Source organism: Eupeodes corollae, chromosome 3 (genome assembly GCF_945859685.1).
Source record: "Eupeodes corollae chromosome 3, idEupCoro1.1, whole genome shotgun sequence".
NCBI lineage: Eukaryota > Metazoa > Arthropoda > Insecta > Diptera > Syrphidae > Eupeodes > Eupeodes corollae.
In genome coordinates this window covers 7405096-7430149 of record NC_079149.1, presented here as the reverse complement: position 1 = coordinate 7430149, position 25054 = coordinate 7405096, and the positions used below count along the sequence as shown (strand labels likewise).

General features: G+C 28.4%; 1 protein-coding gene and 1 long non-coding RNA gene across 2 annotated transcripts; one reads left to right on the top strand and one right to left on the bottom strand.

Annotated features, from left to right (window-relative positions):
* On the top strand, positions 1-493 carry LOC129948930 (uncharacterized). Its single transcript, XR_008781979.1, has 2 exons — positions 1-224; positions 311-493. It is a non-coding gene; the product is annotated as an uncharacterized LOC129948930 (long non-coding RNA).
* A 3613-nt stretch (positions 494-4106) lies between these two features.
* Positions 4107-23184, bottom strand: LOC129949621 (uncharacterized). Its single transcript, XM_056061193.1, has 3 exons — positions 22189-23184; positions 6322-6463; positions 4107-4807 (listed from the first exon to the last, which is right to left on the bottom strand). The coding sequence occupies exons 1-3, from the start codon at positions 22227-22229 to the stop codon at positions 4115-4117; spliced, it is 876 nt and encodes a 291-aa protein (XP_055917168.1). The 5' UTR covers positions 22230-23184; the 3' UTR covers positions 4107-4114.
* Positions 23185-25054: the final 1870 nt, after the last annotated feature.

The following is a 25054-nucleotide window of genomic DNA, read 5'->3' as shown; positions in this document are numbered from 1 at the left end:
TAAGAAAGTGTCTACTTCTAGCTTATTTTTTTAAAATATGTTCGCATTCAAATTGATGTTCGTTGTTCTATTCGCAATGATTGTTCTTTCGACAAGTGTTGAAATACTAAATCGTAATTTAGATCGTATCATCACTCGTGCTATTTTGGATCGGGATATTTTAAACGGCGACTGTAAATGTTATGAAAACGGCATAGAAGTTAAAGTCAATTTGTTAAACCAAGGTACGAAATTAGTTTCAAAAGACTTAATGCTTTATTTTAGATGAAAACCCTTAAAAGCTTTCTTATATTTTTGTTTTTCTATTTAGATTCTAAATGTAAGGATAAGAATGGAGTGGAAATTGACTTGACAGTTTGTCCCAATCTATGAGCCGTCAACAATTTTTGGAGATAAGTGCAAAAACATGTCTACCAGAATTATATGGATTATTTTTTTGTCTGATACTTTTTATTTGTTGACTTTGTTTTCAATAAAAATCTACTAACAGTTACTGGATTTCTTTTTTTTTCAACTCTTGGTTTTTTGTAAGTTTTACATTTGAAGCCCGCCATTTGGCGGCTCGGCAATGGTGAACCAAAATGTTAGCTTTTGACTACCAAACCACCCTGGCTTCACACGGGTGGACATTATACTAATAGAAAAAACAGTTTAGTAGTTTTTGAGTTAAGCACTAAAAATCATAAACAATCCAATACAAATATTTCCTCTTTATATTATAAGTAATATTTATTAAATTCAATTTTTGTTCTCCTTTTATCCATTTGAAATCAAGTTAAATAAGAACTTAAAGAGTTTATTTAGCAGATTACGGTTTAAATGGTGTGCAAATATTCGTTTGCAACAAATTTCGCTTTTAGTAAAAAAAAAATTGTTTTTTTTGTTGATAAAAAGTTCTTGAAGAAAAGAAAAACAATAAATTAGCTTTTATTGATTGTCTCATAGCTAAATTTAAGTAAAGTCAGTTTAAGTAGATAAAAGTTTATTGTTATTAAATTTTACACTTAATTTTAAAAAAGATAACAAGAATTTTAAAGAGCAAGAAGATTATTTATATGCTGAGCAACTTTGTAGGAATTCAAAATTCATCTTAAGATTTTCAATGTAATACTTTTTTGTACTCTCTACTCTTCTCTTGAACGTATTTTATATAAAACGTTCACACGCCTGTGTAAAAGGAAACCTTTAAATTGCTTTCAATGTTGCTTAAACTTCACTTGTGCTTCCATTTGTTATTCACATACGTTTGAACTGTACTATTTATGACTTTTCCAAAATTTAATCTATTAATGGGAACCCAAGCCAACTGGCAATAGCATCTATTACCATTATTACCAGCTGTTTGGCGAAGTGCACCCGCAGGCGGTATCATCGGACCTTATTTCTTTCAAAATGAGAAAAAAGCTGCAGTTATGATTAATAACGCGCTCGACTGATTATTAGTTTAAAAAATTAAATCATCTAAATATCGACCACATTTGGAAGCCAATATTTAAGCATTGCAAGTTAGAAATCATGTTTATAAGTGGCACGGAGTGAAAAGGGAGAACCAAATAAAATAATTTGAAAAACTATGTTTCGATATTAAAGGTTTTATTGCAACTGACTAGCTTAAAATAGTTCATAATTCGTAGATATACTTATGTTAGAGGTCATACATAATATAATGGTCATAGAAAAGCTGTGATATCGAACTATTGATGGATTTACACGTGCCGGCATGTACCAATAATGGTGCATTGAAGGCTGTTCCATAGGTCGGCTTGTACCATTTATGGCAAATACACAATTGTCCCATCGGGCGGCATGTACCATCAATGTAACAATTAATTTAACATGTATTTTTTGCTAATAAAATGGATAAAGATTTGAAAATGAACTGAACTAAAACTATTTAAGTTGCTTAAACATAAACATATATATTTCTTAGTCTTCTTCGTTATATCAAAAAAAGTATTTATTTTCATTAGTGGTATTGAGACAAGGTAAGCACAAAGGTGGTTTATCTTCCCAAGCAACACAAAATGTTTTAACTCTTTTAGCTTTTTTTAAAGCTATAGAAAACCCGTTTCCTCATTTATTTTTTTATAACATTTCCTACAACTCAACGTTGTTTATTGCTAGACCTAAAAAATATTCGTATTTTATTTTTTAATTTTAATATAAGTACTTCAGCAAAAGTAGTGACCAGGCCCAGTCTTAAAATTGCAGTTTCTGTAGAAAGAAATTCCAATAAATCCAAAATTTCCACAAAGTCAATGAAATAAAAAAACCATTTTGTATTTTTAATTAATTTTCTTATTTATATTGTATCGTTTTTTGTTTTTCTATAACCTATTTTTATTACAATTTTGATCTAACAATTTGTGTGTTCTAGTGTTAATTTGTTTATTCTATAGAGTTGTTTGTTTTGTTTATAATAATAATAATTATTATTATATTTTAACTGATTTGGTTGTTAAATTATGTAAGCTTTAAAAATTATATAGTTTACTGTTTTATTTTCTATACAAATTATTATGTTTGGTGTACAAAATATATATTTTATATATATTCTCATATTTATTTGTTTTAACAATAATAATATATATATATATAAAATCAAATATACAGATTTATTAAATTTAAGATAGAGAGAAAAAGAACCATTTTATTTTTTATTTTACAATTATTATTAAAATTTGTCCTTCTCTCCAAAACCCGGCTTGTTCCCAAAACAAAATACATATAGGTACATTTTTGTTTTTCATATTTTTGTGTTTGTAGGTATGTCAGCTTAAAAATGATGCAAGATGAATTTATACAAAAAATTTTGTGAACTTTAACAATTTTTGTTTGCAATGTTAAAAACAAATTTAAAATCAATAAATTAGAATTAGAAAACAGTTTTTTTGTTTTTTATGGTTGCCATCAAAAAGTTTTTGGTAAAAAGAGAAAGAAATTTGATTTCAATCTCTTAGCAAGCTTCTACATAAATTTTTATACACAAAATTCTAAACCAAATAAACAGTTAAATTTTTATATTCGTACAAAATAAAAAATAAACCATCACACGCCTTTTCCAAGAAGATAATAATAATTAATTAATTTTTATTTTAACTAAATATAAAAACTAAAACTATTCATTAAACAAATTGTTAAAGTATGTGTGTAGTTTTTTTTACTTTAATTTTAATTAATATTTTTTTAAATTAACAGCAATCACAATATTTGTTTTTTGTTTATATTAATTTGTTGTTTTACTTCGCCATCCATACACCAGCTCTCTGTCAACTCTTTAAGGAATTTCTTTTCTTCTTTTTATGGTAAATGGTAAGAACCTTGCCGATTTTTGTGTTTTATTTAAAAAACAGGAATGCTAAGTTTAGTTCCCAGAGCCAACAAACCTTTTTTACCCACATAGATTTTAAATCAGTTAATTTATCAACAATGATAAAATAGAACTGCTATTTTATTTATTTAAATTATATTCTAAGCATATTAAAATTAAAAACAAACGCATTCAGTCTTTTCTTCACTCACGATTGAAAGAGAAACTTCACCCTCCCCGAAAAAAAAATTATTAGTATTTCACTTAAAAACATCCCCAACCATAAGTTTAATCTCTTTAATAAGATTGTTTTAAAAAATATTCTCTTAAGATTTTTGTATTTAATTTGTTTAATTTTATGCAAAGAATTTTTATCCATTTTCTCTGTCCTAAATTTTAGTATTATGTATATTTCCGTGTTATGTGTTTAAGGTTAGTGATGGCTCTAGGGTGTTTTAAAAAAAAAATTAATTTTTAAAAAACCATTTGATCGACTTTTTAACAACGTTAAATAAAAAAGAGAATTGAAAATCCCAAAAGAGCGAGAGAGGAGAGAGCGAATAAGAGAAATAGAAGAATAGTATTTGGCAGGAGCAAGAGAGTATTGTTATTCCTCGCTCTTAGTTCGTACTAAGTATTTTTTGAAATATTTTAAAACACACCGTTTTTAACATGTGTTTCTGAATAATTCACAATTTTTGTTCTTAAATTTCTTTTGTTTTTTTTTTTTTGTATTAATAATAAGACAGAAATATTTATGCTAGTTGACTCCATTTTGATTAGTTTATTCTTCTTCTTTTGGTTTTAAACGGGTCCAATATCATTTTGATATCTGGCCGTCAGGTAGTTTGAAGCTTCTGTCATCTGTTCTAGACAATGGTACAGGCCAGCTAGATGCCGTCTGCATTGTCGTGCCAATTCTGTAGCCTTATCAGCACTGGCAGATTTCTTCTCGCCCTTCTGACTGTTTCCACAATTGCCTTCTGATTCAACACCCGAATCATTTTCATTCGAAATTTCACTTTCCGAATCACTCAGATTACTCACTGATGTCGTTGATGTGACTGAAGCAGTAGAAGGCCGACGTACGTGTCCCTTAACTGATGTGGTATTTCCTGTCGCAGAGGAAACTGAGGCCGACGAAGCTGGTGATGATAGAGAGTTGGTTGATCCAGAGTTGCTGCTGCTGGGACTGCTCAAATCGGTTGCATTGGAATTTTCATCAACTTGACTTGTTGATCGACTGATACTCATGCCCTCATCTTCTTCTTGTTCTTCGGCATCATCGGAATTACTACGATTCCAGAGCAAATCGTTCTTGAGTGAATTCAAAGTGGTGTACAAATTGAAGAGCTCAGCTTGATTGAGGAATTCGTGAATGTTCTTGGAACGTTTCTTGTGCGCTTTGCCATGGCAATCGAATGATGTATTCAATGTGAGTTGGTTTGAGGTGGAATTTTTAGTGGGGGCTTGGACAATATCTGTTGAGTCTCCGACCTGGAAGAAAAATCAAAGCAAAGTTCAAAATTTAGTCAAAAGAATTAAATGATAAAAAATGAGTAATAAATTAAATAAAAGACATTAAATATAATGGAATGGATATGGATTTGATGGAATGGAGCCTTCGAGCGTTCTAGAACTTCTCATTCTTAATTTAATTTTATAGCATTCACCAATTCAAGTCGAGAATAATGACTAAGATAAGTACATATGAAATGAATTCTATTTAAATGAATAAAGTTTATAACTTTGTTATTTTGTCAATAAAAATATCCAAAATTGATGACTGCGGTGTGCTAAAGAAATCACAAATAAGGCAATTTGGAGAAATAAGTACACAAATGTTAACAGAAACAGTAAGATCTTTATAAATGAAGACTTTTTATGATCAAATAATAAAAATATCAGTTGCAATCTTAAATATCGTAAAGAAAATACGGTACTGATTTATGAGTTTCTAAAAAAGTACTTGAGGCATTAAATCTTTTTCAAAGTTTCAATTAAATGTTTATTGTGTTTTTAGGAAAGTTTCTTGTTTGAATTTTAATGACACTTAAGTAAATTTGTCATGGGTTTTTCTGTCCCAAAGAACGAAACAATACTTTTTTAATGGATTTAAGTTATATTGAACTCAAATCTCCAGTTATAATTTTCAATACGGTCTGGTTTTGTAAATATGTCTCTTTAAAAATGCTAAGGGCAACGAAAAACCGTGTACAAGTATTTGTCTTCTGGACACTTTTTAATCATATTAATATCTCACTCAGTTTTTAAAAATTCTCATTAGTTATGAGGGTTCATGTATCAAGTTTTAAGAAATCTAGAATTTAATGCTTTTATTGATTTGAACAAAAGTTTTTGAGTAAATTTTGAATCTGAAAATTGTGTTTAACTGTCTGCTTAAATTTTAGAAAGATTTTAACGTGTCTTTTTTCTTTATTTTTCAATATAATTCAAGACTTAAAAAATTACCCCGTATTTTCTTATTGTATGGAAACCCGTTTTAATAACTTATGACGATTTTTTGGGAGTTTTACGAAATACTATACATTTTTAACTGAGTCTTGAAGAAAGAAATAAGTGATTTGGAAAACCGTCACGAATTTTTTTTTTAAAAAAAAGGTAGGTTATGAATTAAGATAGCCTCAAAAAGCTTTTCAAGTGTTTTTTATTCGAGTTTTTCAAAGTTAAACCTTAAAAACTTGGCTCTCATTATTTTTCATTAATTTCATAACACCTATTTAATCTTAAACCTCAAATTTGACTACGTGACTAAATACTGCATTTATTTTTCGAACATTGATTTTGAAATCCTTATAATTTATTTGAAAGAAATATTGAATGAATGAACTAATATAAGTTAGGAATATTCATTAAAAAGCTATAAATTTTATATTTATTTTCTAATTCTGGAATAAACCTGTCTTAAGTTTTACAAAAATAAATTATTTGCTTATTAATAAAATTATTTTTAGATTAAACAAATTATCAAGTTTGTTTTTTTTTCGTACCTGTCTATCCATGAGCCTGCATGGCACCAGAATTGTCTCATCCATTTGATTAACCGTTTTCACAAACTTCTCCATCACGTTAACAATACTATCTTTTGAGAATTGTTGCTCATCATGACGGGCAATTCGTCGAAGGCAGCTTCTACAATAAATAGAATTAAGAGAAATAAAATTAGTTATATAATTATACAAATGAATATGTGAAAAAAACACTAATAAATCATTTTGTAAACAAAGAACTTTTTGTTATTTTATGTGGTATATCAATCTCAAAACCAGTCTCGATTGACCCCCAAACAAAATTTATTCTAAGCTGTTCCTGATTGAACCAACAAAAAGTTAGTAGAGAACCTTTAGAAAATATTTTTCAATGAAAAGGCTTAAAGTTGAAATAAATATTTTTTTAATGTTATAAATTAGAAACTTATTTAAATTAATAAAAGTTTAGCTTTTTTTCTAAAGTTTTTTTTTTTGAAAAAGATGGCACACGACAAAAAACCCCAAGCAACAGCAAACGTTTTAGAAAATTCTATAAATAGTTTCTTGAGATCTATGAATTAATGGCATTCAATTCTTACATTCGTATAAAAAGTTATCATAAATTTAAAGAATTTTTGTTTGGCTAAGCGAATGTTGAACTTCAAAAAGCTATTCAAAAGACGGATGTGACGCAAATCAAATGTGATTCAAACTAGCACGAAAAAAGGCAAAATTATGACTTTCACGACAGTTCGACATTTATTTATGATGTGGTACAATATAAGTTTGAGTAATGATTTGTATTGTAAAAAATTAAATTTCAAGTCATTTTAATGAGACATTTTAATATTTTAGAAAACCATCACTTTACATTGCTAGTGTCAACTTTCAATTGATAATTGATAAATATCGAAGTTATTTTTTCAACCAATTTTTTAAGAGCTTTGATAATGTTTAACACTTGTGAATAACAAGAAAATTATCGTCTAGAAATTATCGTCTAGAAATTGATTGATTTTTGAATAAATGAAGTTTGAAACGACCAAATGTGAATATTTATCAACTATCAATTGATAGTTGACACTCGAGATAGGGATGCAACCAAAACCTTAACTTTCATAATTTAATTTCTGCGTAAAATTAAATATTAATAAGTTCGAAATCTACTTTCACTCCTCAACTCACTAGAGACTTAAATGTTTAAATACGCCTAAAGGGTAGTGACCCCTTCTCCAAAAACGCTGATGAAATCGTATCAAATAATTGGATCATCTTCTTAATATTTTAAACTCAAAATTAATTTGTTTAAAATATAATTTATTGTTACTGCTAGACTGACAAGCGTCAATAACACCCACCATACAAAATCAAATCAAAATTAATTTCACTCTAAACAAACGTGATTTCTTGCTCATTTTTAGGCCATAAACATAAAACATAAAAATAACAAATACGGCAACACTTATCACCACTTTCACGCGCCCTTTGCGTGTTCCTGAGTTCTGAGAAAGTATTATTCTCTCGTTAAATAAATTTAATGAAAATAAAGAAACAAAAAAACTGTCCTAGAATTAAATTCGTTTGTATATTGAACTAAAAATAGAATTTAAATCCCAAACATTGTATAAACACCGACACCGCATAGACACAACACAAGACGCACGCTTTATTTAAAAATTGCGTTTGCGTATTTTGAGTAAATAGAAGAACATAAAATTGAAAAATTTATTAAAGAAAAATAAATATTCATCATCAAGAACTGATGTCATTATGCATTTAAGTTGAAAGTTTAGTAAAACAAAAAAGTAGTAGGTGTTCAAATTTTACTAAATGAAATTTTTTGAGCGATGAAATAAAATTTGACGTCACGTTAAATTACGTATTTGTTTTAATTCATAAAGAATTTTTGTGGATTTCTTAATGGTTTCAAATATTTTCTTAAGAGGCACTTAAAAATAGTTTTCAAATATCAAGGATTTAATAAAAAAATATCCCAATCGGGGTTGTCGTAAATCAATTGATAATTGATAGAAATATTGAAACACACGATATTTAACAACACTCTTCTCTTTTGTCAAAGTCTAATAATTATCAACTATCAGGTTATAGCTTGCTCAATTTCAAACTCTAATATTTATCAACTATCAACTAATAAATTGGTCATTGTCAAACTCTGATATTTATGAAATACCAATGGAGAACTTGGAGAACTTGTTCAATGTCAAACTCTGATCTTTACGAACTAACATTTTGTAACTTGTAAAATGTCAAACTGTTTTTAAGCTAACAACTGATATTTGGTAGATAACTTTTACTATTTCTGTCAAAAAAGAATTATCAACTATCAACTAATAAATTGGTCATTGTCAGTTAACAGTAACAGTTTATAACTTTTTAAATGTCAAACTATAATATTTATAAGCTATCAATTAATAGTTGACAGTTATCGTTTAATATTTGACAACATGGTTTTCCTCCTTCGAGGAAGTTTACACAAATGTATGTCGCCCTCGGTTAATATAAATCTTCGATCTTAATGATACACCATCACAAGAAGTGAGGGAATTCTAAAAATAGCCCTACCTTTTTTATAAATAGCCCATAATCATATTGATTTTTAGTTAACATTGACTAAATGCGGAACCTTTGAAACAAGTGGCCTACTTCCATCAAAAAGAAGGTCAAATATTTTAGTTTTTTTTTGTAATTAAATAATTATATTATTTCACGCTCTATTTTTTCAAGTGCGGTCGTTTTTTGTTACATATAAAACTACCAGACTATGCGTTACCTGAGAACTGATAGAAGTTCTATTTTTAGAACGAAACAGATTTTTTCCACTTTGAATTGGTTCAAAAACACTTGACAGACAGATTCTATGGGATAAAGTTACTTTATCATAAAATAATTATGTCTGGAAATTTAAATATAGAAATATGTACTTAGATTAGAATAGAATTTGTATTTGTTTTATATTCGCGACTCTAGACAAGTTAGCAAATATTTATTTAAAAAGAAACACACGCGCTGTCGGATCGGCTTCGTAAAGTAAATATTTTTTAAGTTTACAGAAGAATGTTCTTTTTTGTTATAGTTTATTTGAGAGTGACTGCCAGGGTGAAAGAGAATAAAATCAAAAGATTCCGAAAATTATTTTTAAAATTCACTCAAACTACTGCATTCATTGAGTTCCATCTGAAGCTGAGATTTAAAACTTTTTCATGAATTTCTGATAAAATGTTTAGGGAAAAATCATGGAATCATTATAAAAGTGATTGTTAGATTTTGTGAAGTCAACGAATGAAATTAATAATGAATTTATTCAAAAATTTATCCTTGAAAGAATGAATCAACTGATTGAATTCTAAAGTTTGAATTTGAATAAACAAAAGAAATATCTACTCAACTACCCTTTAAACTGGTGTCAAAGTATAACATTTTTTTTTTTAAATAAAATGTATCCAATTAAAATCTCCCCAAACAATAAAAACAATTGTAATGTATCTCGTCATAATAATAATTTAATTATTATTAAAAAACATATTCTTGCACTTTCATAACCTAAGTTATTAACAAGTTTACGTCATAATATCGTTTTTTATTGATAAATAACTGGTTGAACTATTTTGTAATACTTCATGGAGCTATAATTAATGTTAAATAGCTAAAATAAATAATATTTAAATTATCATTAACTAGAGTCTGTGAAGTAATGTAGTCTGTTTAAATAATAATTTAAAATAGCTTTTCTTTTTTTAATGTCAGACTGAATTCGATAAACAAATATTTTATTTGATTTTTAGACTTCTTGAATCAATACAAATTAATATTGAAACATATGCATCAAATATTTTAAAGCTTTAAATATCTTTTATTAACTAAGATCCTGTTGATTTAGCATGACAGTGTTATTATATCTACATGATTTATTGTTCAAACGCATTAAAATATTGAAATTAAGTAATATCTATTTAATGGTTTCATTTCATTGAACATAATATTTCAGACTATACTTAAAAAATTACTTAACAATCAATTATATAACCAACTCAAAAGGTTAATTGTTTTAAGAAAAAGTTCTGAAACAATGTATCGAAGGTTTATAATAAGCTTTTTACAGCCATAAACAAATGAGTCAAAGGTTGATACAGAGTAAAAGAATGAGACATCGACAAATTAAGTTAACTATTACTAATTTTCCAAATTTTAATGTGTTATCAGGAATTTATAGAAGTTGAAGGAAATGTTGATACGAAAATCAATATAAATTATTTTAAAAGTACATTTTTTGGCAGGCTCTTAAATATTTGTTGTTTTATTTTTTCATTTTCTTCCGAAAAAAATACTAAAACAACAAAAATAAACTATAAGCAATCAGGCTAATTGTAAAATCCAAATGTCACAATAAGCCACGTCAAATGTTTGTTTTTTTCTAAAAATAGGATCAATTTAGTTTTTACTGCGCACCTCATTTACTGATCCATTTCCGTTTTTTTAAAGTAAATGATATAAAGTAGGTAAGAGAAATTCTTCGAAAAGGAAACAAAACAGAATTTCCCAAAAAATCACCTCATCATCATCATCATTTGTAATTTCCCCATTTTTTCATAATTTAAATCATTTACAAAATAGACTTCCTAGACTTTTGTTGGGCGCCAATTTTCAATAGATCAACGACCCTTTGTACATATTAAATGGACTAATTCCTTAAATGAAAAAAAAGAGGTAAAGAAAAATGAAAACAAGAAACATTCTATCATTTTAAATATGCAGCCTTTTTGAATATTCTGGCTTCAAGCCAAATATTTCAAGAAACAAAAAACGCAACAAATCGGGTGATGTCGGGCGCATTCTCATTAAAGTTTTATTTTGGTATGTCTCTGGCTTAAATTTAGTTCGTCTGATAGCGCAGGAAAGTGTCGCGTAAAATGCATTTCTTGTTTCTTATTTTTGATTATGAATTTGTGCCAAAATAATTACGTTGGGAATTTTGAAGAAAAATCAAAACAAAAAAGAATAAGGTCAGTACCAAACTTGTAACAAAAAACAAACTCCACTAAAAGGGGCTTTTATGCATTCTCAAATTAATTTCAAATAATTTGAATTTGGTAACATTTTCAAAAATTCCATGCATGAATTATTTCTCTGTACTTAAAGTAGAACTTTTAAAGAATTCAATTTAATATTAATGATATACAAAGACACACGCGACCTTTTCTACTTAGAAGTTAATTCAATTGAAGCACAACTGACATTAATTATTTATATTTCAGGTGAGGCATATTCTAGTGGTTCTTGAACTTTGCTGGTGAATAATTTTTTTATTTATGAAGCTTGTCGAACAGAATTCTGGAACACTTTATGCGTCAAATATGGTATTTTAACAGCTGTGAACTTACTTTTTTCAATCTGATCTTTGACAATAGAGGCTACTGTAAAAGCTTTATGACATTTTAAGATGGAGACAAAAGTCAAAATTCTGTGACAGAGATATTGTTCGTTTATCTAAGGGCAACCCAAACCCGTAAAGTGATCACTGATTTATAAACTGATAACATGTTTTAAGTTTGAACACAATGCGGGAGATACTGAATATAAAAATAAAAGAGAAAATAGAGATAAAGCATTCTACATTCTTGATGTGCAGGTAAAAAAATATCTACTCTTGAAAGAGAATTTAGATAAAATTAGAGGGATTTGTAAACCAATTAAATATTAATTCTCACTTTTCTCGACATTCTTAATGTGTGGTTAAAAAACAAATATCTTCACCTTAAAGAAAATTTAGATAAAGTTTGACAAATGGGTAAGTATTGATACCACCCCAGTTAAATTTCAACTCTCAATTGTATCGACATTCTTAATGTGCAGTTTTAATAAGAATCTCTTTACTTAAAAGAAAATGTAAATAGACTTGGGAGAATTGTTAAAAATTAATAAAATCCCAGTTAAAAAACTCGCACTAGTCTCGGAACTATTCAAAAAAATATGATTTCACTCACAGAAACATTGATAAAAATAAGCTCAAGGTATTTTCTGGACTGTTGAAAAATGTGTCATATATTTGATTTTATCATTTATAGTTAATTTTATGGTTTCACAATAAAACCGGCGAAAATTGGATTTATAAATTACTCGATTAATGTATGAAGATAATCATAATTATTTCATAACTTATATCTTGAAGTATTACTTTTTTATGTTTAAACAAAAAAAAACAGATTTTGTCTTCTTCAGATAAGATTGTCTGCTTCTTTTATTTTGTAGTTCAAGTGACATTCTTGAGAATTAATACAAAACAAAAATAGATAAAAAACTAAACTTATATAGGTACAAGTACAAAGTCTGTATAAAAATAGTTATCTACTTGTCGCAATCAAAACAAAAAGGTTTTTTTTTTGGAAAACTTAAAAAAAAAATCCCTGGTGACTAAATAGTGCAAAATTTTGAATTCCAATGAATTTTATCAAGAGAATGAATAAATCATGATAAGAAAATGATGAACTTCGAATTTATGAGGAATTTTCTATATATTGCTCATATACCTTTTGATATTTTTGGTTTAATGTTTTATGATAGATGGGCCTGACGAATATAATAGATTAATGAGGTGTTTAAATTGTTAATATTTTTCATAATCAGTTACTTATTTAGTAATAATTCTTTTTTTGGAATAAAATTTAAATAAAATAGTCTTAAGTTACAAGACGTTTATCAAATCGATTTAGGTTAGAATTGGAACTTGTTATTTGACACATAAACGCAAGACAATTCTCTAGTTAAATTGCAAGCTCTATTCCTTACCTCAAAGAATCTAACTTTATTACCCGCATACTTCTAGGAAAGCTCAATTAAGTTCAGAGATTGTTTCATTAGCCGCACAACACGAATATGAAATCTTTATAAGGGCTGTTTTGTCCACTCATTTCTATTTTTCTTTCTATCCTTCTTTTCTTATTGGAACTGTTGTAAATCGTGTTGTTCTTAATCCTCAGAAGGGATGTTGAATTATAACTCCTAAGAGATATTAATTCATTTAAATTCAAAGGGTATTCGATGTGAATTTTGTAAAATTTTCTAAATCTAAGAATTGATTGATATTTTTTTTCCAACATTATTTGATTCGCAAAAACTCATGAAAGTTTTGATTTTTACCAATAGAAAACTTTAAGGTGTTTAAATTAATTTTAAAGTTTGAAAGTTTAATACTAAAAAGCATTGATTTTGCATAAATCTTCAATGATATATTATTTTTTTGTTTGATATTAATAATGCCAAACCATTAACCCCAACTATCACTAACTTACAACTTATAATTAAATTGGCAACCGGTTTACAAAAAAAAACTAAAATTAAGAAAAACCATAGATACTTAAGAAGCAACATGATGACAAAGCATATCTCTCTGTCAACAATGTTACCTAACTAACTTACTAAAAAATAAGTGTTAGCTATAGCGCGGTTATTGCTTAAACAAACAACTCGAATCTTTCAACAATATTCATATGCGAGTAGCTATCAAATTTTGTTTTTGTTTTATATTTTCACTATATTTTTATTTGTTGCTCTTTAAAGTTAAGGTGAGACTTTCTAAAATTCATCTAAACAAAACAAAAGGAAAAGTAAACTTGTCAATGTTGCACATAGAAAGATTATTTGACTTTCTACATGACATTTGAGGAGCTGCCTACATCCACTTCCCTCTTTCAAAATGTCATACACTCATACCCTAACACTGTTGATTAAATTTTGAAAAACGAAAAAATAAAATCAAAATTTATTATTAACTTAACCTTGAAAGTATATTTGTATAATTTATAAAGTTATCCGCGACAGATTGAAGAAAAAAATCAAAGTTAAGAAATTTTGTTGGTTTGTTGCTTCCAAAAGTAAGCAAGTGAGCCGACAATCTTTTCAGTGAGTTTTTGAAACTCAACTCCAAACAACAAATCTTGCAAAAAAAAAGCCACCCATTATCATGGTCATCAAGTTGAGTTTTTGATTTTTTTTTTTCAAGTCTTTCCTTCTTGATTTTTCAATGCGAAAAAATACCCATTTTTAATCATTGAGTAAACAATAACATTCAAAATGATGATGTATGAATGATATGTAAATTTCCAAAACTATTGCTTAATTACAGGGTGACAGGAAAAAATTGTTAAATACGATTCTTTCCTGTACCAAAGGTAAGAAATATGATGATGTTTTTTTTTTTTTACTTCTGGTTTTATGCAAAATTTGCATAAAGAATTATGTAGATTTTATCAAAAATAAACTAAAACAACAAAAATAGGAACTAACATTTTAGAAAAATTGCAGATTATTTGCATAAGACAAATTGATTCAACAGAAGTTGTTAAGTGAGGTTATTTTTTGTGTTTTAAATGTGAAAGGCTTTATTCACTGAATCTAAAGAAGATTTAAGTTATGGATTAGAATGATTTTGTCAACGGTACAAGTCGGACATAGTTAGGCTATTAGGCCACGTATTTTTTTAAATGTTGAATAACCGAGTTTTCTTTGCGAAAGCTGTCACATGTAATGTGATAAACAATTGAAAATTCTAAAATTTATTGGAAACAAGTTTTATCAATTTTTCTTGCAAATTTTTAATTATCTTAAGAGAAAATAATAAATAGTAAAAATTTCTAAAAGCATCGTTTCCAAAAGAAAAGAAAATTAAACCGAAGTTCATATTTTTGGTTCTTCTCAACATCTGAAAACAATACTTTTCTAAAGGATTGACTTGTCCTGTACATTTAAATCTTTGCTTAAAATATATCTCTTACATCAGATTTTTAAAATATGACTTTATAAAAATGTTAAATACATTCAAAAACAATATTTTAAAGGTTAAAAACAACATATTTCCAAACTATGAATTGCATTAAAGTAAAAATCTTTGTCTTCTAGATGAATTTAGTATTTTGCTTAACTTTTGACAAATATCGAATATCACTTGTTATGAGTCTTCATTTTACTCTAAATCAAGCTTTGTGACCTTAAATGTAATTTTGGATCAAAGTTATATTATTTTTAATCAACCTGTAAGAGGAAACTTTATCGACGAATGAATAAATAAATATGGTTTTGAAAAATACGTTTTTGAGTTGAATTCAAATGCTTATTTCGAATCCAATTTTCGGTTTCAATCTAATGTTAAAAACAATTTTTCTATTTACCTACATATATCAAAATCTTGATGTGATAGCTTCCATAACAAAAATTACTTCTGGAAAACCGTTTAACCAACATGAATGATTTAAAATAAATACAAATAAATGAGGTGGCCCAACAATCCGTTGAGAACTGGGGCTTAGTGAATTACAACTCTCAACCATTTCTGTGTGCGAGTAATGTTGCCAGGAATGGAGGGGACCTAAAGTTTTAAGAATTTGAGGAAGCACTTTTCATGACAAGAACTACTCGTGGAGAATTCGCCAATTCCTCGCAAGAGGCAGACCCGTGGAAAAAACTTCAGATCGAACCCAAGACATCTGGTATGTCAGTTCAACACACTAACCATCACGAATGATTGATCCCATTTTAAAAAAAATATGACAGAATATTGGAGATAGGGAATATGGATTTAGAAAATCGGTACGAATTTCATTGCAAAAAAAAAACATTTCATGATTTTTCGATTTTCTTAAAAACCTGGCGTGATAGATAAATTAGAAGTCCAATTGGAAATAAGGCTTTCAAAACTCATTGTTAACCTTATTTCTCCTAGCGGTTTTTAAGTGGAACAACAAAATGAATACTTTTCCGATAAGTTCCTAGAGGTTTCATGACGAAAACCAAACCCATTTGTGCAAAATGCATTTGACACCTTCGGGAACAAAGAATTCTGTTTTCGTAGTAGAATTTAAGTAGTTCCTATTTTGTTTTGTAAATTCCTGCATTTGTTTATTGCACTTAAAAAAATACTCTTGTAGAAGTAATTTTTTCAAGGTTTCAGGCACGTAAATCAATGTATTGTTGTATTTTTCTTTGTATTACTTTTGTAAGGTTCCCTCGACAGGCCCAAACACTTTGATGTCCTCTCATTGGAATTTTTTCCACTCCACCTACCTGCTAAACTTAGAAACCTACCTTCAAATCACCAAAAATTCAAAACCTTGAACCATTTTCCCCTTGACAAAACTAACAACATAGAAAACCTTACCTTTCTCTAAGAACTTGAATGTTATTGACGTCAAACCACCCTAAATCAGCGTCAATTTAATAAAATTCTACAACTTTACAAGCCACACCAAAAACAACTTGACACTGGAAAAATGGAAAACACAGATACTCAGCTAAAAATCAGCTGATTTTTGTTTCATCGATTTTTATTATATTTTGCTTCCAGAATGTAAATGGAAAGAGGAAGAAAAAACCGGGTTAGCCTTAGCATAAGCAATATGAGTATCAGACCACCTTTCTATCTACACTACACTCTTTATAGCTTACCATGGATGGTTTTGATTTCGCGGTTCGAAAACACACCATCAGCATTTTTATTATAAAAACCTAATAACAAAGCAGAACGGAGACAAGCCAAAGCGAAAAAATTTCATTTGAAGAAAAATGCAAGAAGAACCACGCCACTTTTTCAACCAATCACAGTTAGACTTTCATCTACCGCTTACTATACAATACCATACAAAACCATGCCACTCCGACTCTATACCTTGTTTGATATTTATTTTTTTTTCGCTTTGCCTTCACCCGGTTCCTCTTTGTCCACCTAATGGATTGTAGTTTGAAAACACTGTACTGCCGGTAATATAAAGAGGATTCATAAAAAGAAGTTACTCTAAAACATATGAACGCTGCCGCCGGGCCGGGAGAAAATAGTATAGATTCTAGAAATCATCCGACACATCAGATACCAACTGAGACAAAGAAAAAGACCAAGACTAAAGAGAAAAATTTGAGAGACATGCGCGTGGCAAAAATCCGTTACAATGAGGAACAAACGTAAATTGTACATCAGTGGGGTGTAAAATGAAGGTACATGGCGTGATATTTTCATGACGTCATAGGTACCATGAATTCTATACACACAATTTCAACAGCTGTCAAAGTAGGAAGGGGAGTGTACGCTATGGCATAATTTTTTTGATATTTCTAGAATGAAATGAAAAAAAAAGAACTAAAGTGATGTTGACGGTCGAGTCAGTCATCATTTACGTACATTTAAAAATCCAAGAGACACAATTTTTGTAATGGGAATATACCTCTAGATACATCCCTCTGTACATACTCGTAGCTTAGATACCTAAAATACGTCAGACTGAGGGTTAGTCATGGAATTTTGAAGAATTTCAAGGCAAGTGTAGTACTCGTGTAGTACCTCTCTAACCAACCTACCTTAATGCTTGTGATGGTCATTGAAAAAGAATGGATATTTTCTGGTTTATGATATTTTATGAACTATGAACTATTGTCATTGAATTTTTCTTGTCCACCAACAGCATTGGGAAAATGGGATTACAAGAAAAATGCTGATTTGTTATAAAAATGTATGGATAAAAAAAACAAGAATTTATAGAATGATATTTAAGTTAAGTGGAATCACTTTTGTTGTGCTCGATAAGGCTGTGTGCGGCTATGGTTGAGTGGGAAGGATATCTCAATAACATCTGTTATATCACATGAAAGTTTAATAAGAAATTATACTTATATTGAAATAAGAAACGATAAAATATGACTACATAAGGATAAGTAAGTAAATAAAAGAAGGTGTAAAGTGGCGCCCAACGCAGAACACAGTGTTCAAAATTAACACTTCTCAGAACATATTCGAATACAAAACTGAAAATACTTAATTCACATACAATCATTTAACAAAAACATTATCTTTAAAACAAAAATAAACCGGTATTTATACCTATTTCAAGCAAAAATCCTTAAATGGCGCCCAATTGATAAAATTGTTTAGATAATTTTTGATGTTTGAGAAATCTAAAAATGATTTTTAATCCTAAATTTCGTTAGTGCTTAAAAGTGTTTTGAAAATATTTAATGTTGACCTTCATTTTGGGGCGGAAATTATATAGAAACGGTAGAAACGGTACAAATAAATTATTGCTCTAATATTGCTACATTTTAAAAATTAACTGACCATAAATTTATATCTGTAAACGTATTGATAACTCATGATTACTTAAAAGTATCATGACTATCATCGATAAAAAAATTCTTAAGTGGCGCCCAACACTGAACTGGGATGTGAAATTAGATAATTTTCATATTTTGTATCCATTTTTCCACAGTTTATAAATAATTGAGATAGATTAAATCATACTTAATTTTAAGACAAGTATTCGAGCATAATTAATCTTAGAACCAAATATACATTCTATGACGTTCGAGAAATACCCATAAACATCAAAAATATATCTTTGGTTCAATAAATCTTTGCGTGTTATTTTTTTTTTTGTTTTCTTAAAACAAATCATTCAAAAGAAACAAATAAAAAAAACAACAATTACAATGGTTTGAGAAATTGTTATAGCAATTACAATAATAATATGAACTTAGTATCTCTTTTAAGTTGTGAAACGCACTCAATTTGTTGTTGGATTTGTTATTAAAGTTGATTCATTGTTTTTCATTTACAAATTCGGTCTTTCTTATATGGGTTTTCTTTTCGTTAGCTTTTGCAATTATTTTTATTATTATTATATTTTTCTTAATTTATTTGCACTCGCACTTATAATATAATTGGAAGCTTCTTGTTTTATGTAAGAGTTTTGTACTCAAGTTGCTTTAATCTACCTACTTATTGTACTGTACACGCTATGACGCTGACGCTGATAAATCATTATGGATCGTCAGGGTCAATTAAGCGATCGAATGCGAAATTTTTCTTGTTGCAATCTACCGCTAATGGTGCTGATGCTTAAGACAACGACGACAACCAAAAAGACGCACCGCACCAACTTAGCAACACACAAATTGTTTTTTTTTTCTATTTTGTGGGCATAAAGATACAAAAAAAAATAAATTAAATTTTTATAATAATAAGCAAAGAAATAATAGAGATACACCTTCTGTAGAGTTTGGCAATCGCAATCTTCATCACCGTCATCTCATCATTTTAAGCCAATTGCGTAATTTAAACATTTTATTTGTATATATTTTTTTGAGTATGTACTTTTTTTGGTATGCAATTACGTCAGTTAATATTTTTGGCTTCATATAAATTAAACAAAAAAGAAGATGCCAAACCTAATCTTTGTAGATAAGAAAACAAGATACAAAGTAAATCTTGAATAAGTAGAAACTTAAAATTCTAGATCCAAATACAAAATATCAGTTTTCATTTAAATAAAACAATAATATTATGTTCAGCATATAAATTGTAAACATCCAATAGTAATCAGTTCTTCTCGAATTTCTTGTTTCAAAAAAAATAAGTCAAGAATAAATAAATTAAACATAACAAAATATGATATGGAAATTATAACAGAATGACGCATATTTTCATGTTTATTATAATTTACAAAAATAATATGTTTTATATTTTTCTTATTTTGTCAAATATCAGGAAATCAGAGAATTGTTTTGTATAGTAAAATAAACAAAAACCAATATGAATTACAAATTTCATCATCATTTATTTCACGCCATTCAATAAAAACAAATTAAAAATAGAGATGTGATTATTTTTAAAAGTGATCGTCTTGCGGTTTCTTAAAAAAGAAAACAAAACATAAAATTGAAATAACAAACTAGTTGACAAACAAAGTTCATAAAATCAATAACAAAAAATAAATCAAGCTAGAAATGTGAATTTGAAGTGTTTGAATCATGTTTCATCGAAATAATCTTAATTGGCGCCCAACGCTGAACCCAAATGAAGATGTTTATATTTGTAATTTCATACATTTTTGAAAAATCAGCCATAAATCTTCTTTATTGCACATCATAAGATGTATTTAATATAAAAGTTGTCTTATATCTTACTTAATGATTGAATGATTGCTTTTACTGTTGGGCGCCACTCAAGGATTTTGTCAACTAAAGAGTAAAATAAATTTGAAACACACAAATTTTTTGACAAACAAAGTTTTTAAAACTAAGAACACAAAAAAATCAAGTCAGAAATGTGAATTTGAAGTGTTTGAATCATGTTTCATCAAAATAATCTTAATTGGCGCCCAACGCTGAACCCAAGTGAAGATGTTTATATTTGTTATTGTATACTTTTTTAAATCAGACATAAATTTTCATATTTTCACATCACAAAACATGTTTAATACACTAAGTTTCTTGTATTTAACTTTATGAATGAATGATTGGGTTTGCTGTTGGGCGCCACTTAAAGATTTTGTCAACTAAATAATAAAATAAAATTGAAATAACAAACTATAGTTGACAAACAAAATTCATAAATTCAATCACACTAATAAATCAAGCTAGAAATATGAATTTGAAATGTTTGAATCATGTTTCATGAAAATAATCTTAATTGGCGCCCAACGCTGAACCCAAGTGAAGATGTTTATGTTTGTAATTTCACAAACATTTCAAAAAATATCCATAAGTCTTTATTTTTACACATCACAAAATGTATTTAAGATCCTGTTTAACTTAAAATTAACTTTGTGAATGAATTATTGGGTTTGCTGTTGGGCGCCACTTAAGGATTTTGTCAACTAATTAGTAAAATAAACTGATTGATTTGACTTAAATCTCTAACAATAAGTTATTAATAACACGTTTTATGGATAGTTTTAATGGTAGATTCAGAAATTCTTAATCGACGATGAAAAAGTTACGAGTAAAGTTAAAATGTTTCCAGTTTTCTTCGTTAAACCGACAAACCCATTAAAGAAATCAGTACTTATTAGAAGAACTATTCTTCTGAGCATATTCCAACTCAAATCTTCCCATGTATTTCCATAAAGATAAGCCTTAACTAATCCTCTTATTTAATTTTTTTTTTAATTAAATTTCAATTTATTATTTTCTGTTGGGCGCCACTTAAGACGTTTGTCTAACTTTTCACTTATTAACAAGATCATTGTTTTTTTTTTCAATTGAATATTTGGTGTTTAATTAACTTTTAAAACTGAACTTAATCCGCTCAGCATATTCCATGAAAACCTCACTTAAAACCAATTGTCATTTTGCTACTTATCTAAATCTGCTCAAATTCATGCGAAATTCACTAAATTCATCTCATGTACCACCATCATTTTAATATTCTGCTCAAGAAGTCAAAATCATCGGTTTTTAAATAACTATAGATAAATATAGGTTAAGTGACTTATTATATTCTTCTCTATTGAACTTAAGTGTTCTTTTCAATTCTTCTAATTTGTTTAAAATATTTTTCTGTCTATTCTTTGGTGTAAAATAAATAATTCCATGACCAGCAGCGTCTCATGAGAATTGCAAGCTGCTGACGTGTGACAGGTCGCCAATTATTTGACGCTACTGACAGGTTTTTTCTACCTGAATGTATAATTTCTTTTTTTGGGGTCAATATCAAAGAAATTAAAATTATCTAACCCCCGCCACCGCCGCCTCTCACTTCACAAAACCGTACCCGCCCGCAATTGTTGTATTTTACGGGTAAAAGGAGATGTGTGGTTATATTTGTATACAAATATCGTATCTATGAGCAAAGAACGAAAATGAGATAAAAATCATTAATCACACCTTCAATTGCATTTTGCAAAGAAGATAGTCAGGTGTATGAGATAAAAAGAGAGATAAAAGAGACACGACAAGAAGATAAAATAATTCACTGTCTGATGTTGCTGCTTAGATAATTTTTTGACTTTAAATCTTTTGATTTTTCTTAAAATGATTTTTTGACTTTGTTTTACAGTTTTGACATTTTTTAAACTTAAAATAGGAGAAAAAAAAAGAAACACTTTCACTTACCGACTGTTTTCGATTTTATCTAAATCCGTGTATCCACTCATATTTTTATTGTGTGTGTTTTCTTTTTATTTGATTTTTAAAATTTCAATTCCTTGACGTGGAATTGTGTGTATTTTTTTATGTCAGAAATATGACTTTGTGCAATTTTTTTATTTTTTTTTTCAAAAATTAGATTGAAAAATTAATTTTTTGAAAGCGCGTGTTTCTACACTGAAACGGACACACAAAATAATACAATTCACGGCCACTTGGGAGGAATTTTTGTTTTAATTTTTGTTGGTTTATTTTTTTCCACACAAAACTTGACGACTTTACGAAGACGGACACAAGACACAAAATGAAATTAAAACTGGATTAGCACAGAAAATTATACAAAAACAGACCAAATTAGTTTTTTTTTTCAAAATCAACAAATTTTTATGTCTCCTAACGACGACGACGACTGCTTTTCTGCTTCACAAAAACACGCTTGAGAATTTATTGTCAAATGCAATTTTTCAATTAATTTTTTGTAAGGGTTGGGTTTTTGGTCAAAGATGGATTTGTTTTTTTCTATGAATTTCTTTTTATTTGATTAATTTGCAATCAAACAATTAAGAATATAACACGATAAAATAAAATTTTATTAATTATTTTTTTTTCGAAATTATTTAGAAAAAGTAAAATTTCATCAACGCTGAATATATACAAAACAGTATTTTAAAGCGCACCACAACCACGACCGAGAGTAGGCTATCGAATGACGTTCATTGACAGTTGGTGGTTTGGTTTTATTTGAAAGTGCGTATTGCCAGATGTAAATATAAACAGCAGGTACTGGTGGTTTTTGTTTTTGTTGTTTTTTTTAAGTGAGGTGAATTAATCAGAATTCACTCGATTCGCCGGCAAAATCACGTGAAATTGATTAAAAAACATTATCCGCAAAAGCCAATAATTTGTTTACAAAATAAAACAAAGAGATTGAATTATTTATAAGTTGAGAATTTTGTTAAACATTCAATGTTTTTCTTCAGAATTGTTGTTTTGTTTTGTGTTTCCTTTGAATTTACTGTGGGGTGATTTGGTGTTGGGAATTTATATGCCTTTGACAGCTTATCTGGCAGTACTGATGATAGTGAGTACATTTTTGATATTTTCTGTGGTCATGCCACTTTTTTCGGGGATTCTGATTGGCTGATACGAGTTGGGTTTATGCTCTTTGGTTTGATAAAGAGTGTTTGACATCTGACAAGAAGTCTCTTTTCTGTTTGTATTGAATTAAATTTTATTCACCATAGATTGTGTGTGGTGTGGTGGATAATTTTGAGTTGGGATCTAGGCGGATATGAATGGCATTGTAAAACATTTTGTAAATACATTAAGATAATGCTGCCAGGGAGTTGTGATTTGTTAGAATGAATCTTAAAAGCTCTGATATGCTTGAGATTTCTGTAGTCTTACATACTGTGAAAACTAATTTGGAACTGCTTAACTCTCATTTGGTTTTTGAAAACTGGGCAAGAGTCTATTCCGATTATGAACCCTAAATAGCTTTTGACAATTTTGTTTTAGTTTTGAAAGGTTGTGTCGATCAAAGTTCAAAAGTATTTGCAAGCAGTAGAGGAATATTTAAAAAAACTCAAAACATGGATGTCTAATTATTTATTTGACAAAATCCATTTAAAAATCAATTGAGGCTTAAGTGTAAGAAACATCCAAATAACGTTTTATTTCGTGAAAACTTTATGTCTTGAAATTCCAATTTGCAAGGAAAATGTTTATATAGGCAAGTTCCATAAAGCCAAAGGAGATTTAAAAAAAGAATGGTTAATAGTAAATGAATTTTTCAACAAAAAAAAAACAACTTTTGGTTTTCCTTCAAATCTTACCTTTGGAACTTTGAACATTGCTGATCATTCTGAAATGGCTGAAATATTGAATGAGTATTTTATTCAAATGGCCGTAAATGCTATTTCTGATGCAGGCATAAATCACTTTTCTCTTATTTGTCCAGAAAATTGTTTTGATAAAAGTATTCAATCAAATAGTTTTTTCTTTAACACAATATCTTCGTTTGAGGTCTATAAAGTTATTCAAGCTTTGGATAATTCGTTTTCTACTACGTCAAATTTGTATTCCAATAACTTTTTCAAAAAATTTGGCCAGAGAGTGGTTGACATTTTAATTCATTTATTTAACTTAAGTATTGTTCAAGGTGAATTCCCACAAAGTTTGAAAGTAGCTGAAGTAATTCCTTTATTTAAGAAAGGTGATAAAAAATGTATAAATAACTATAGGCCTATATCCCTATTACCAATATTCACAAAATTTTTTGAAAAAGTCATCAAGTGTAGATTAGTAAGTTATCTTGAAAAAATAATTTGTTTCAGCTCAAAACAGTATGGATTTAGAGCTGGTCAATTAACTTAAGATGCACTTTTAGCACACACACTATGAAATTATTGATCAGAAAAAGTATACTTCTTCTCTATATATTGATATAAAAAAAGCATTTCATACAGTAGATCGTGCCATATTATTGAGAAAATTAGAAAAAGCTGGATTCAGATATTTTATGCTAGACTGGTTTTCTTCCTGCCTTAAAAACAGGAAGCAAAAGGTTAAGGTAGGTGGTCATTTCAGCGAAATCAGAAATATTAATATAGGAGTTCCTCAAGGTTCAGTGTTAACTCCAATTTTGTTCCTTATCTATATCAATAGTGTCCTAACTTAAATTGAAAAGTAAGTGGCTTTGCTGATGACATAGCTTGCGTTTATTCTAGTCCCTCAATGTTAGATTTAATTTCTAATATCAATTTCAACTTGGAGTTATTCAGACATTGGTTTGGCATTCATAAGCTTCTTATTAGTGAAAAAACAATTTGAC